This window comes from Triticum dicoccoides, chromosome 6B (assembly GCF_002162155.2).
Source record: "Triticum dicoccoides isolate Atlit2015 ecotype Zavitan chromosome 6B, WEW_v2.0, whole genome shotgun sequence".
In the NCBI taxonomy this organism is placed as follows: domain Eukaryota; kingdom Viridiplantae; phylum Streptophyta; class Magnoliopsida; order Poales; family Poaceae; genus Triticum; species Triticum dicoccoides.
In genome coordinates this window covers 637,904,821-637,918,974 of record NC_041391.1, presented here as the reverse complement: position 1 = coordinate 637,918,974, position 14,154 = coordinate 637,904,821, and the positions used below count along the sequence as shown (strand labels likewise).

Genomic DNA, 14,154 nt, shown 5'->3' with positions numbered 1-14,154 from the left:
TCCTTTTCCCCTCCTAGTAGGAGTAGGAAAGGGGGAGTCCTACTCCTACTAGGAGGAGGACTCCTCCTCCTTGGCGCGCCCACAAGGGCCGGCCGGCCTCCCCCCTTGCTCCTTTATATACGGGGGCGGGGGCACCCTAGGACACACAAGTTGATCTACGGATCGTTCCTTAGCCGTGTGTGGTGCCCCCCTCCACCATATTCCACCTCGGTCATATCGTCGCGGAGTTTAGGCGAAGCCCTGCGCCGGTAGAACATCATCATCGTCACCACGCCGTCGTGCTGACGGAACTCATCCCCGACGCTTTGCTGGATTGGAGCCCGGGGAACGTCATCGAGCTGAACGTGTGCTGAACACGAAGGTGCCGTACGTTCGGTGCTTGTTTTTTTCGAATCGTGAAGACGTACGACTACATTAACCGCATTGTCATAACGCTTCCGCTTACGGTCTACGAGGGTACGTGGACAACACTTTCCTCTCTCGTTGCTATGCCATCACCATGATCTTGCGTGTGCGTAGGAAATTTTTTGAAATTACTATGTTCCCCAACAGTGGCATCCGAGCCTGGTTTTATGCGTAGATGTCATATGCACGAGTAGAACACAAGTGAGTTGTGGGCGATACAAGTCATACTGCTTACCAGCATGTCATACTTTGGTTCGGTGGTATTGTGAGATGAAGCGGCCCGGACCGACATTACGCGTACGCTTACGCGAGACTGGTTTCACCGTTACGAGCACTCGTGCTTAAAGGTGGCTGGCGGGTGTCTATCTCTCTCATTTTAGCTAAATCGAGTGTGGCTACGCCCGGTCCTTGCGAAGGTTAAAACAGCACTAACTTGACGAACTATCGTTGTGGTTTTGATGCGTAGGTAAGAACGGTTCTTGCTAAGCCCGTAGCAGCCACGTAAAACTTGCAACAACAAAGTAGAGGATGTCTAACTTGTTTTTGCAGGGCATGTTGTGATGTAATATGGTCAAGACGTGATGCTATATTTTATTGTATGAGATGATCATGTTTTGTAACCAAAGTTATCGGCAACTGGCAGGAGCCATATGGTTGTCGCTTTATTGTAAGAAATGCAAACGCCCTGTAATTGCTTTACTTTATCACTAAGCGGTAGCGATAATCGTAGAAGCAATAGATGGCGTAAACGACAACGATGCTACGATGGAGATCAAGGTGTCGCGCCGGTGACGATGGTGATCAGGACGGTGCTTCGGAGATGGAGATCACAAGCACAAGATGATGATGGCCATATCATATCACTTATATTGATTGCATGTGATGTTTATCCTTTATGCATCTTATCTTGCTTTGATTGACGGTAGCATTTTAAGATGATCTCTCACTAAAAATTATCAAGAAGTTTTCTCCCTGAATATGCACCATTGACAAAGTTCGTCGTGCCCAGACACCACGTGATGATCGGGTGTGATAAGCTCTACATCCATCTACAATGGGTGCAAGCCAGTTTTGCACACGCAGAATATTCAGGTTATACTTGACGAGCCTAGCATATGCAGATATGGCCTTGGAACACAGAGACCGAAAGGTCGAGCGTGAATCATATAGTAGATATGATCAACATAGTGATGTTCACCATTGAAAACTACTCCATCTCACGTGATGATCGGTTATGGTTTAGTTGATTTGGATCACGTAATCACTTAGATGACTAGAGAGATATCTATCTAAGTGGGAGTTCTTAAGTAATATGATTAATTGAACTTAAATTTATCATGAACTTAGTACCTGATAGTATTTTGCTTGTCTATGTTTGTTGTAGATAGATGGCTCGTGTTGTTGTTCCGTTGAATTTTAATGCGTTCCTTGAGAAAGCAAAGTTGAAAGATGATGGTAGCAATTACACGGACTGGGTCCGTAACTTGAGGATTATCCTCATTGCTGCACAGAAGAATTACGTCCTGGAAGCACCGCTGGGTGCCAGGCCTGCTGCAGGAGCAACGCCAGATGTTGTGAATGTCTGGCAGAGCAAAGCTGATGACTACTCTATAGTTCAGTGTGCAATGCTTTACGGCTTAGAACCGGGTCTTCAACGACGTTTTGAATGTCATGGAGCATATGAGATGTTCCAGGAGTTGAAGTTAATATTTCAAGCAAATGCCCGGATTGAGAGATATGAAGTCTCCAATAAGTTCTACAGCTGCAAGATGGAGGAGAATAGTTCTGTTAGTGAGCATATACTCAAAATGTCTGGATATAATAATCACTTGATTCAACTGGGAGTTAATCTTCCGGATGATAGCGTCATTGACAGAATTCTCCAATCACTGCCACCAAGCTACAAGAGCTTCGTGATGAACTATAATATGCAAGGGATGAACAAGACAATTCCCGAGCTCTTCGCAATGCTAAAGGGCAAAGGGAAGAAGAAGGGGAACTTCAAGAAGAACAGCAAGCAAGTTGATGGTCAAGAGAAGAAACCCAAGTCTGGACCTAAGCCTGAAACTGAGTGCTTCTACTGCAAGCAAACTGGTCACTGGAAGCGGAACTTCCCCAAGTATTGATGGTCAACAAGACCACTAGTTTCAAGAAAAAGGGCAAAGGGAAGAAGAAGGGGAACTTCAAGAAGAACAGCAAGCAAGTTGCTGCTCAAGAGAAGAAACCCAAGTCTGGACCTAAGCCTGAAACTGAGTGCTTCTACTGCAAGCAAACTGGTCACTGGAAGCGGAACTGCCCCAAGTATTTGGCGGATAAGAAGGATGGCAAAGTGAACAAAGGTATATGTGATATACATGTTATTGATGTGTACCTAACTAGAGCTCGTAGTAGCACCTGGGTATTTGATACTGGTTCTGTTGCTAATATTTGCAACTCGAAACAGGGACTACGGAATAAGCGAGCACTGGCCAAGGACGAGGTGACGATGCGCGTGGGAAATGGTTCCAAAGTCGATGTGATCGCGGTCGGCACGCTACCTCTACATCTACCTTCGGGATTAGTCTTAGACCTGAATAATTGTTATTTGGTGCCAGCGTTGAGCATGAACATTATATCTGGATCTTGTTTGATGCGAAACGGTTATTCATTTAAATCAGAGAATAATGGTTGTTCTATTTATATGAGTAATATCTTTTATGGTCATGCACCCTTGAAGAGTGGTCTATTTTTATTGAATCTCGATAGTAGTGATACACATATTCATAATGTTGAAGCCAAAAGATGCAGAGTTGATAATGATAGTGCAACTTATTTGTGGCACTGCCGTTTAGGTCATATCGGTGTAAAGCGCATGAAGAAACTCCATACTGATGGACTTTTGGAATCACTTGATTATGAATCACTTGGTACTTGCGAACCGTGCCTCATGGGCAAGATGACTAAAACACCATTCTCCGATACTATGGAGAGAGCAACAGATTTGTTGGAAATCATACATACAGATGTATGTGGACCGATGAATATTGAAGCTCGTGGCGGATATCGTTATTTTCTCACCTTCACAGATGATTTGAGCAGATATGGGTATATCTACTTAATGAAACACAAGTCTGAAACATTTGAAAAGTTCAAAGAATTTCAGAGTGAAGTGGAAAATCATCGTAACAAGAAAATTAAGTTTCTACGATCTGATCGTGGAGGAGAATATTTAAGTTGCGAGTTTGGTTTACATTTGAAACAATGCGGAATAGTTTTGCAACTCACGCCACCCGGAACACCACAACGTAATGGTGTGTCCGAACGTCGTAATCGTACTTTACTAGATATGGTGCGATCTATGATGTCTCTTACTGATTTACCGCTATCATTTTGGGGTTATGCTTTAGAGACGGCTGCATTCACATTGAATAGGGCACCATCAATATCTGTTGAGACGACGCCTTATGAACTATGGTTTGGCAAGAAACCAAAGTTGTCGTTTCTTATAGTTTGGGGCTGCGATGCTTATGTGAAGAAACTTCAACCAGATAAGCTCGAACCCAAATCGGAGAAATTTGTCTTCATAGGATACCCAAAAGAGACTGTTGGGTACACCTTCTATCATAGATCTGAAGGCAAGACATTCGTTGCTAAGAATGGATCCTTTCTAGAAAAAGAGTTTCTCTCGAAAGAAGTGAGTGGGAGGAAAGTAGAACTTGATGAGATAACTATGTCTGCTCCCTCATTGGAAAGTAGTTCATCACAGAAATCAGTTCCTATGACATCTACACCAATTAGTGAGGAAGATAATGATATTGATCATGAAACTTCAGATCAAGTTTCTACTGAACCTCGTAGGTCTACCAGAATAAAATCTGCACCAGAGTGGTACGGTAATCCTATTCTGGAAGTCATGTTACTTGACCATGATGAACCTACGAACTATGAGGAAGCGATGATGAGCCCAGATTCCGCAAAATGGCTAGAAGCCATGAAATCTGAGATGGGATCCATGTATGAAAACAAAGTATGGACTTTGGTTGACTTGCCCGATGATCGGCAAGCCATTGAGAATAAATGGGTCTTTAAGAAGAAGACTGACGCTGACGGTAATGTAACTGTCTATAAAGCTCGACTTGTTGCGAAAGGTTTTCGACAAGTTCAAGGGTTGACTACGATGAGACTTTCTCACCCGTAGCGATGCTTAAGTCTGTCTGAATCATGTTAGCAATTGCCGCATTTTATGATTATGAAATTTGGCAGATGGATGTCAAAACTGCATTTCTGAATGGATTTCTGGAAGAAGAGTTGTATATGATGCAACCGGAAGGTTTTGTCAATCCTAAGGGAGCTAACAAAGTGTGCAAGCTCCAGCGATCAATCTATGGTCTGGTGCAAGCCTCTCGGAGTTGGAATAAACGCTTTGATAGTGTGATCAAAGCATATGGTTTTATACAGACTTTTGGAGAAGCCTGTATTTACAAGAAAGTGAGTGGGAGCTCTGTAGCATTTCTAATATTATATGTGGATGACATATTGTTGATTGGAAATGATATAGAATTCTGAATAGCATAAAAGGATACTTGAATAAAAGTTTTTCAATGAAAGACCTCGGTGAAGCTGCTTACATATTGGGCATTAAGATCTATAGAGATAGATCAAGACGCTTGATTGGACTTTCACAATGCATGTATCTTGATAAAGTGTTGAAAAGGTTCAATATGGATCAGGCGAAGAAAGGGTTCTTGCCTGTATTACAAGGTATAAAGTTGAGTCAGACTCAATGCCCGACCACTGCAGAAGATAGAGACAAAATGAAAGGAGTTCCCTATGCTTCAGCCATAGGCTCTATCATGTATGCAATGTTGTGTACCAGACCAGATGTGTGCCTTGCTATTAGTTTGGCAGGGAGGTACCAAAGTAATCCAGGAGTGGGTCACTGGACAGCGGTCAAGAACATCCTGAAATACCTGAAAAGGACTAAGGATATGTTTCTCGTATATGGAGGTGACAAAGAGCTAGTCGTAAATGGTTACGTCGATGCAAGCTTTGACACTGATCGGACGATTTTAAATCGCAAACCGGATACGTATTTTTGTTAAACGGTGAAGCTGACGGAACGCATCCCCGACGCTTTGCTGGATTGGAGCCCGGGGAACGTCATCGAGCTGAACGTGTGCTGAACACGGAGGTGCCGTACGTTCGGTGCTTGGATCGGTCGAATCGTGAAGACGTACGACTACATCAACCGCGTTGTCATAACGCTTCCGCTTACGGTCTACGAGGGTACGTGGACAACACTCTCCTCTCTCGTTGCTATGCCATCACCATGATCTTGCGTGTGCGTAGGAAATTTTTTGAAATTACTATGTTCCCCAACACCTTGTGTGTTATCAAACGTCACAACATAACTAAGTGATCATAAAGATTCTCTACAGGTATCTCCAAAGGTGTTTGTTGAGTTGGCATAGATCGAGATTAGGATTTGTCACTCCGAGTATCAGAGGGGTATCTCTGGGACCTCTCGGTAATACACATCATAAGAAGCCTTGCAAGCAAGTGACTAAGGAGTAAGTTGCAAGATGATGTATTTCGGAATGAGTAAAGAGGCTTGCCGGTAACGAGATTGAACTAGGTATGGAGATACCGACGATCGAATATCGGGCAAGTAACATACCAACGGACAAAGGGAATTACGTATGTTGTCATAAGGCTCGACCGATAAAGATCTTCGTAGAATATGTAGGAGGCAATATGGGCATCCAGACTCCGCTATTGGTTATTAATCGGAGAGGTGTCTCGGTCATGTCTACATAGTTCTCGAACCAGTAGGGTCCGCGCGCTTAACGTTTGTTGACGATATAGTATTATGTGAGTTATGTATGTTGGTGACCGAATGTTGTTCGAAGTCCCGAATGAGATCACGAACATGACGAGGAGCTCCGGAAAGGTCCGGAGGTAAAGATTGATATATGGGTTAATAGTACTTGGTCTCCGGAAGGGTTCCGAAATATACCTACCATTGTTGCATCCATAGACCATGCTGCCACACAAGTTCAAGTTCCAAAAAGACAAGGACCAATCATGAGAACTTTCGGTACGGATTATGAATAAAGTGCATCCACCCCGTGAGTAGATATAACATCGTATGGAAATTCCAGTATAGACTACAGTTGCCTTACCATTGCTCCCACAGCCCAAGCAAGGGGGAGAGAAAAACAGCAGCCCAAGTCCAATGGCCTAAACAACACTAGGTAGAGCGAGGTGTCTGGCCTAAAAAAACTGGCCCAAAACCTGGAAAGTTGCCTTTATTCTTACCTAAATTGGTGGATTCTGACCTAGATGGGTGGATGTTTCAACACAAATTTCCAAATCCATGCCAAAACTAGGGTTTTCCCAAACTACCAAGATTTGAGCAAATGGAAGGGGATCAGAGGAGATTACCTTAAGGGAGGGGTTGGCTTCGAAATCCATGGACAAATACTCTGGATTTGCAAGATTTGAGAAGGATTTGAGAGGGGGGAAAGGGGAGAGAGGGGGCGCTTAGCTTAGGGTGTGGGTGGGGTGGGGTGTGTGGGGTGGGTATGGGGGGTGGGGCAGCCTAAGTGACACATAGACAGTACAACGCCAAAGGGCCGGGTACTGCACATTACAATTGTGGCGCCTATGCATTAGGCGCCGCACGGCTGGCTGTTGGGCCGCGCCTGGCCCTGGGCTGCCACGCTGGCCTCGCGTGTGGCATCTAAGAGCCAGGCGCTGCAATGTAGGGTGTGGCGCCTTGCTGCCCGGCGCCACTCGAAAGGGTCAACAGTGTGAAAAAATTTTCAAAAGCAGGTCAGATTGTTAGGAGAATGATGTGATGGACAAGACCCATCTGTTAGCTTAGCATATTGATCATTCAGTTACTGTTAGGCTTTTCCCTAGTAGTGTGATCGTTTAGTTTATTGCTATGCTTTCTTTATGTCAAATACATATTCCTTCGACTATGAGATTATGCAACTCCTGGATACCACAGGAATACCTTATGTGCTATCAAACGTCACAACATAATTAGGTGATCATAAAGATGCTCTATAGGTATATCCAAAGGTGTTTGTTGAGTTGGCATAGATCGAGATTATGATTTGTCACTCCGAGTATCAGAGAATATCTCCGGGACCTCTCAGTAATACACATCATAAGAAGCCTTGCAAGCAAAGTGACTAAGGAGTTAGTTGCAAGATGATGTATTACAGAACGAGTAAAGAGACTTGCCGGTAACGAGATTGAACTAGGTATGAAGATACCGACAATCGAATCTTGCGCAAGTAACATACCGACGGACAAAGAGAATTACGTATGTTGTCAAAAGGTTCGACCGATAAAGATCTTCGTAGAATATGTAGGAGCCAATATGGGCATCCAGGTTCCGCTATTGGTTATTGACTGTAGAGTCCGCACGCTTAACGTTCACTGATTCAATAAGTATTCATGAACTCAATAAAATTTCATCAAAAACAGAAAATTTCTTGAATTTTGAAAACTGTTCCAAAAAATTTAAAATGTTCACGTGTTCAAAGAATGTATGCAATTTCAAAAAATGTCGTGAATTTGAAGAATGTTCAAGAGCTTTAGCAACAAAGCGCTCATCCATTGCTTGTTCTTAAGCGTGCAAGGCCCTCAAGATGGTGATTCTTGCTTAAAAAAGTGGTAAAGCACTCCAGCTTCGAAGATGGACTTTGCAACTTAAAAACTACAGGTTTTAGCCCTCCTGTTGGGTGGGCGCTTCCTTCGTCTATCGTATGTCTCGCTTGGCTTCGTCCCGTACCAAGGAGGCATGATGGCGTGCGCGTGCGTGTGCCAACTGCGGAGAGTACAAGCCGAACGAAGACAGAGAATTGCGTAGATAGGAGGAGGAAACGAACCAACCCGAAAATAGAAACAAAAGGGGATGAGAGAAATGGTCGAAACGATTGACGAAAGAAAAAGAATGGCGGCCCCTTTCCTTTCGCCCAGGGGGCATCGTCGTTGCATAAGTTCTGTAAAAATAATTCTTGAATTTGAAACATGCTCACAATATTAAGAAAAGGTACATGATTTTTAGAAGATGTTTGCAAATTAAAAAATAAAAATAAAAAACAGAAAATAAATGAAAAATGGAAGGTGAAAAAAAGGAAAAGGAAAACAAAAAATGTTCACAAATTTGAAAAAATGTTCACGATTTTGAAAAGATGTTAACATATTTGAAAAATGTTCACGAAAAGGAGAAAGAAAAAAAGAAACAGAAAAAATAAAGAAAAGAAGAAAAAGGAAACGTAGAAGAAAAAAGGGGAAAATACAAAGGAAAACGGAACAAAAAACTAGAAAACCCGGTGATCTTTCCCGCATATGCTGATCAACCGCGCGAGGAAATATACCTAAAAATGGGTCGGCCCATACGCTGATCGAGTGCACTCGAGGGGTGCACGCCAGGTCGCTCGTGGGCGACCTGCAAGCCAAATAGGAGGCGCCTCGCGAGACTGGGCCACCCGTCATCTTTCCCGCAGCGCGCCATGTTCTTCCCAAACATGGTAGCTACCGAACAACTTCAATCGGATCGATCGATCGAACTTGGCTCCTCGAGAACGACGTATTCCATATAAATAATCTCCTCATCTAGCTCTGCTGATTTATTTATTTTGCAAAATCGCCATCTTCCCAAAGTTTTCCATCCCGAAACGTCCTCTAATAGGAGTCCCCGAACCTCCTATCCTGTACTTTCCTTCTTTCCTTGACAAGATCCATTGCCTGAGTATATTTTTTCGACGCAGGACCCACCGGTATCAAGTATAGCAACATCAGTAGAAGTTTGACGACGCCATTGCCGCTCCGGCCGCACGGTACTGTCGTTGGAGCAAGCCCTGGTCCCCACAGACGCGTTTGAATTCACCATACACCGCCACACCTTCTCCCATCTTCTATGAGTCCCTCCAACCGCCGTAGACATCGCCAGCTTCAAAGTTCGAGCCGCCCCAAGGTCTCCTCCTCCAAGTCCGGCAACCACCAGCCCCTGTTCTCCGGTGAGCAAATCCTGGCCGCCTGATCTATTTCTTGCTATTCAGATTAAAACACGAAGGGGTACGCTTTGTCATACGTTCATCGTAGATCTAGCGATCCCAGTAGATTCACTTATCAAGAACAAGTATCATCGATTCATGTGCTGACACATGTTATCCTCACTGCCGCTGCCATAGCGTTGCCCAAATCGCTACTATGGTAGGATTTTCGTCACTTCATATCAATTTTGTTTTGTTGATATCTTGCGATCCATAAATCCAAATCGAGTGATTTTTCCTACATGCTCGTATTGACCTATATAATCCTGTAGAGCCATTATCTCAACTATTCAAACTTTCCAAATTTGAGAAATTTGAATTCAAACCATCATATGGCCATCAAAATGAAATGTAATGAACAACACCTCTCCACGATCCATGTGACTACCCTATATTCATACAAGAGAGACAAACACTGAATGTGTGGACTTTCCTTACTCCTTAATGGAAGATTGCAATGACTATAGGCTAAAATATCTCTGGAATCAAGGTCGTTGTTGCTCACTCGTGGGAAGGGCGTAGTTGCCCTGGCCGGCTATGCAACAACCATCCACCACCGCGCCTAAATCGCCACTAGGATACGTCGCCACCTTTGTCGTAGCCACGCCTCAGTGGCCGCCGCTACAACCCATGAGTGAATCACCGTCACCGCTGCTAGCTCTAGGTTTAGGGTTCGTCGGAAAGGGGAAGGGAGTGTGCGGGACATATAGAGGCGTGAGGGTCCTTCGGTCACTTAACTGACGTGGTGGTCAGAACCAGGCCATGTGTCTCGTATTTAGTCAATAACCGGGTCCACGTCTTACTCAGACCGCCTAAACCGTTATATAGGACGAAGATTATCTGGTTTCATTAGTCGAGGGACTGAGTTTTGCTGGTTTTGAAGTTGAGGGATGATTTTTAAACTTTGAAGCGAGTTCAAGGATGAAAAACAAACTTGTCCTCAATTTTTATTATGTTTGGAGTGTGTTTTTACCACCGTCGAACCTTTTTAATACACTAGGTATGTGTCCATGCATTGCTATGTGGATCAAACATTTTTTTAGCACAATAAGACGACCATACGAAGCAAATCTTGATGCAAAACAAATAGACAAAACAAAATAGTGTTTCTATCATTCCCTAAACAGGCAAAATTGTTATGTGCCCGTGATTGATCTGTTTTATGGGGTTACCAAAGATCAGATATTGATGGATATTTATTTGTCTATGTATCAGAAGTTTATTCATATCTATTGAGTTAACAAAGATTGATTTAGCTAGAACGGGATGGGAAATCGAGGGAAGTTGGACGAAGGGGTGATGGGGAGAAAGTTAAAGATGAAACCTATGGGTCCTTTAAAAAATATTTATTAGTATTTTTTTGCGGGTAAATCTTTATTAGTATGTTACAATGGGGGCCTCCATTTCCTGGTATGCCACGTACTACATGTGTGAGCCTTATTTGTGAGCAATCTTGACGTAATAATTAGCCGATTGCAACTATCCTAACACGGCTCGTGAGTCCGTGCTTCCCTGCAGGGCTGCTTCCCCAACGCACGCGCGCGCGCGCGCGGCGGAATGCACACCCATGGCTGCATACACGCAAGCTAGACTCACGGCGTGATTCCGCCGATCCTAGCGCACTCCTGGGAGACCACGGCGGTGGTGGAGGGGCTACGCTCAAGCACGACCTCGTAGCCGTCGGTCCAGCTCTCCATCCCGGGCGCCATGACCTGCCAGAAGAGGCCCCCGGCGCACGGCCCGCCCCCCTTCACCGACGCGTAGATGGCGTCGTACACCATGCGGAAGTAGTCGTCGCGCGCCGCCACCGCGTTGCCGCTGGACTTCCATCCGAACTCCGCCACCAGCAGCGGCTTCCTCAGCGCCGCCGCCGCGTCCTCGGTGTGCGACGCCATCCATTTCTTCATGAACTCCACCTGCTGCTCGCTTGTCGACCCCGGCACCCTGACACACACAAGCCACACGCACACGGTCAGCACAAATCCATCGATCGGGAGAAATTAATGGGAAAACCTCGTGCGTCGTTTCTCTGTGGTTACCATTGGTCGGGGTAGGAGTGGATGGTGGCGAAGTCGACGGTGGAGATGCGGTTGTTTCCGATGAAGTCGGTGCCCGCGCTGTAATTCCCACCGGGGTTGAACCGCTTGCGCTGCGGCGCCGAGTCCCCGTAGAAGCCCTCGAGGCCGATCTCCACCATGTGCTTACCGTCGACGGACTTGACGTAGGAGGACATGAGCGCCACCCAGGCCTGCATGGTCTTCCCGGAGAGGTCGCTGGGGACGCGGGGCTCGTTCATCAGCTCCCATGCAAAGATGCTGGGCTCGTCCTTGTACGCCACACCCGTGAAGTTGTTGACTCTCGTGAGGACCCTCTGCTCTCCACATAGGTACGCGCGAGTTAACGACACAAAGTATATACGGTGCATATCCAAGAAAAAACGTGTACGGAAGAGTATACGGTGCATCTGCACGTACACAAGATGCCAACGATGATCGAGCTTAACGTGACGGCAGTGGAACATGCAGTGCACGCGATTAGTTTATTCTAGGTGACTGCACGCGATTAGTCATACACGTGTGACGTGTCCGTGGGAGGACGGGACGGACCTTGATGTGGTTCATGTAGAAGCGCTGGGTGTGGCGGTCCGTGAAGAAGTCGTCGTCGGAGCCCAAGTTGTGGCCCTGGTCCTTAGCCCACTGCACGTACTGTCTCCTCCCGCCAAAGTCACCCCAGTTGTTCGCCAGGCTCAGGATCAAGTAGAGACCTCGCTTCTTCGCTTCGGCGATCACGAAGTCTAGTCCCTGAATTAATATATCAAGACAAAAATATATAAAGGGTTAATCAAAACAGATATGCTCTTTTTTTCCTTCTATATATGTGTACGTTACTAATGTTCATCATGAATTCCCCCGCAAAAAAAAATGTTCATCATGAATTGGTGCAGTTTTAGGAAACTTTTACAGCCCACTTTTAGTGCTAGTGTAATTAAATTGATCCATCATATATGTTTGGAAACTTTTTACCCCACCCCGCACAAAAAAGAGGAAACTTTTACCCCAGGGGTGGTACACAATCGAAACTTTTTAATGGAAATTAATCGTGAGAGAAAAGATTAATTAGCAGTACCCGTTAATTACATGTGATTATTCCTTTCCAAAAAAAACATGTGCTTATTTTTGTATTTTGAAATGATGTGGTTATTTCCCTCAAAAAAAAGGAAATGATGTGGTTATTTCCCTCCAAAAAAAAGGGAAATGATGTGGTTATTTCACACAAAAAAAGGAAATGATGTGGTTATTTTTTTGACAACATGCAGTTATTAGTTTTTTTTTGAGGGGACATGCAGTTATTAGTTAAGAAGATATATTAGCGTGTCCATCTATCCAACCGTTGAACTATAACTTTTTTTTGAGTGTTTTTTAGCATCAGTACAGACACAAGCGCTCATATATACGCGCATACACTCATCCCTATGAACGCACACACGCACACCCTACCCCTATGAGCACCTCCGAGAGACTGAGCCGGCATATCATCTTGAGATTTACGAAGTCACCGTAGGCGCCTCGTCGTCGACGGGAACGTCTCCTCCCACTGAAAGCGCATCGCCGGAAATCCTAAAATAAATCCAGGAATAATGCGAGCACCAGGATTTGAACCCTGGTGGGTTAAAGATACCACTGTCCACCTAACCAACTCAACCACATGTTGATTCGCACTATAACTTTTTTTTAACCTACCGTGTAGTACTATAACTTTACTGCGACGGAAACGCTCTCGCATCAGCACGACAAACCCATAAAATTCAAGTAACGTATAGCTATCTTTGGCGTGTAATTACTATGCTCTAATAAAGAGTACCCGTACAAAAAAAAGATGTTCGAAAGATTTACTCTAGCGCCTAGCTTCTCCGTTCAACGTACCAGGAACACGTCCTCGCTGTAGACGCCGGGGGTAATCTGCAGCGGCCGGTTGCTGCCGCCGTCGTTGAAGGCCCAGGTCCTGATGACCGTCGCGCCGATGCGGGACGCCTGGTCCAGCGTGGCGAGCACCTTGCTCCGGTCGCCGGGGTTGGACGCCATGTACATGAGCCAGTACGCGTTGAAGCCGTTCGGGTAGAACGGCCGGCCGCCCACCGTGAACCGCGCCCCGTCCGCCCTCGCGAACCCGCGGACCTTCCCCTCTGCTACTCCCCCATTGCTGGGAGCCGGCGCCGCAGCGCTTGGTGCGGCGGCGTGGTGGACGCTCGGCCGGCGCGCCCCGGCCGCGAGGGCCAGGACGGCCAGGCACGACAGGACCATCAGCCGCCGGGCGTTGCTGGTGCCCATGCCTACGTATGTATGTATGTATGTATGTGTGTATATATGCGAAACTAGAGCTGCTGTGGCTACGTCGCGCAGGTGATCAGCTGCAGGGTGCAATATATCTTTTGTTGCGGATGGTTTGTTGTGCATGGAGACGAGTGCTAGCTCGCGTTATATAGGCCAGGGCTCCCGCGGCGACACGAAACGGGCAGGGTGCAGGCCGGGCGATCGACCGGCATGGTGTGACGTGCCGACGCTTGCGTTGCGTTGCGTTGCGTACGCGCTCTAGGCCGACCGGGGCATGGTGATCCTCGGATACGATCGTCTAGATGAACAAGCTTACTTTGGCATGTGGCATGCGTGGCATGAAATGATTGCAGGCTTTCCTTATT

The 14,154-nt window shown here is 45.8% G+C and overlaps 1 protein-coding gene across 1 annotated transcript; it reads right to left on the bottom strand.

The window, feature by feature from the left end:
- Positions 1-10,807: 10,807 nt before the first annotated feature.
- On the bottom strand, positions 10,808-13,891 carry LOC119324090 (putative mannan endo-1,4-beta-mannosidase 9). Its single transcript, XM_037597835.1, has 4 exons — positions 13,382-13,891; positions 12,065-12,259; positions 11,498-11,829; positions 10,808-11,402 (listed from the first exon to the last, which is right to left on the bottom strand). The coding sequence occupies exons 1-4, from the start codon at positions 13,784-13,786 to the stop codon at positions 11,051-11,053; spliced, it is 1,284 nt and encodes a 427-aa protein (XP_037453732.1). The 5' UTR covers positions 13,787-13,891; the 3' UTR covers positions 10,808-11,050.
- Between the last annotated feature and the right edge of the window lie 263 nt (positions 13,892-14,154).

Excerpts from the sequence above, each read along its gene's own strand:
- LOC119324090 (XM_037597835.1), bottom strand. The coding sequence starts at position 13,786 with ATGGGCACCAGCAACGCCCGGCGGCTGATGGTCCTGTCGTGCCTGGCC. Across the intron at positions 11,830-12,064 it reads TCTACATGAACCACATCAAG|AGGGTCCTCACGAGAGTCAA; the intron begins GTCCGTCCCGTC and ends TGTGGAGAGCAG. Across the intron at positions 11,403-11,497 it reads CACTCCTACCCCGACCAATG|GGTGCCGGGGTCGACAAGCG; the intron begins GTAACCACAGAG and ends TGTGTGTGTCAG.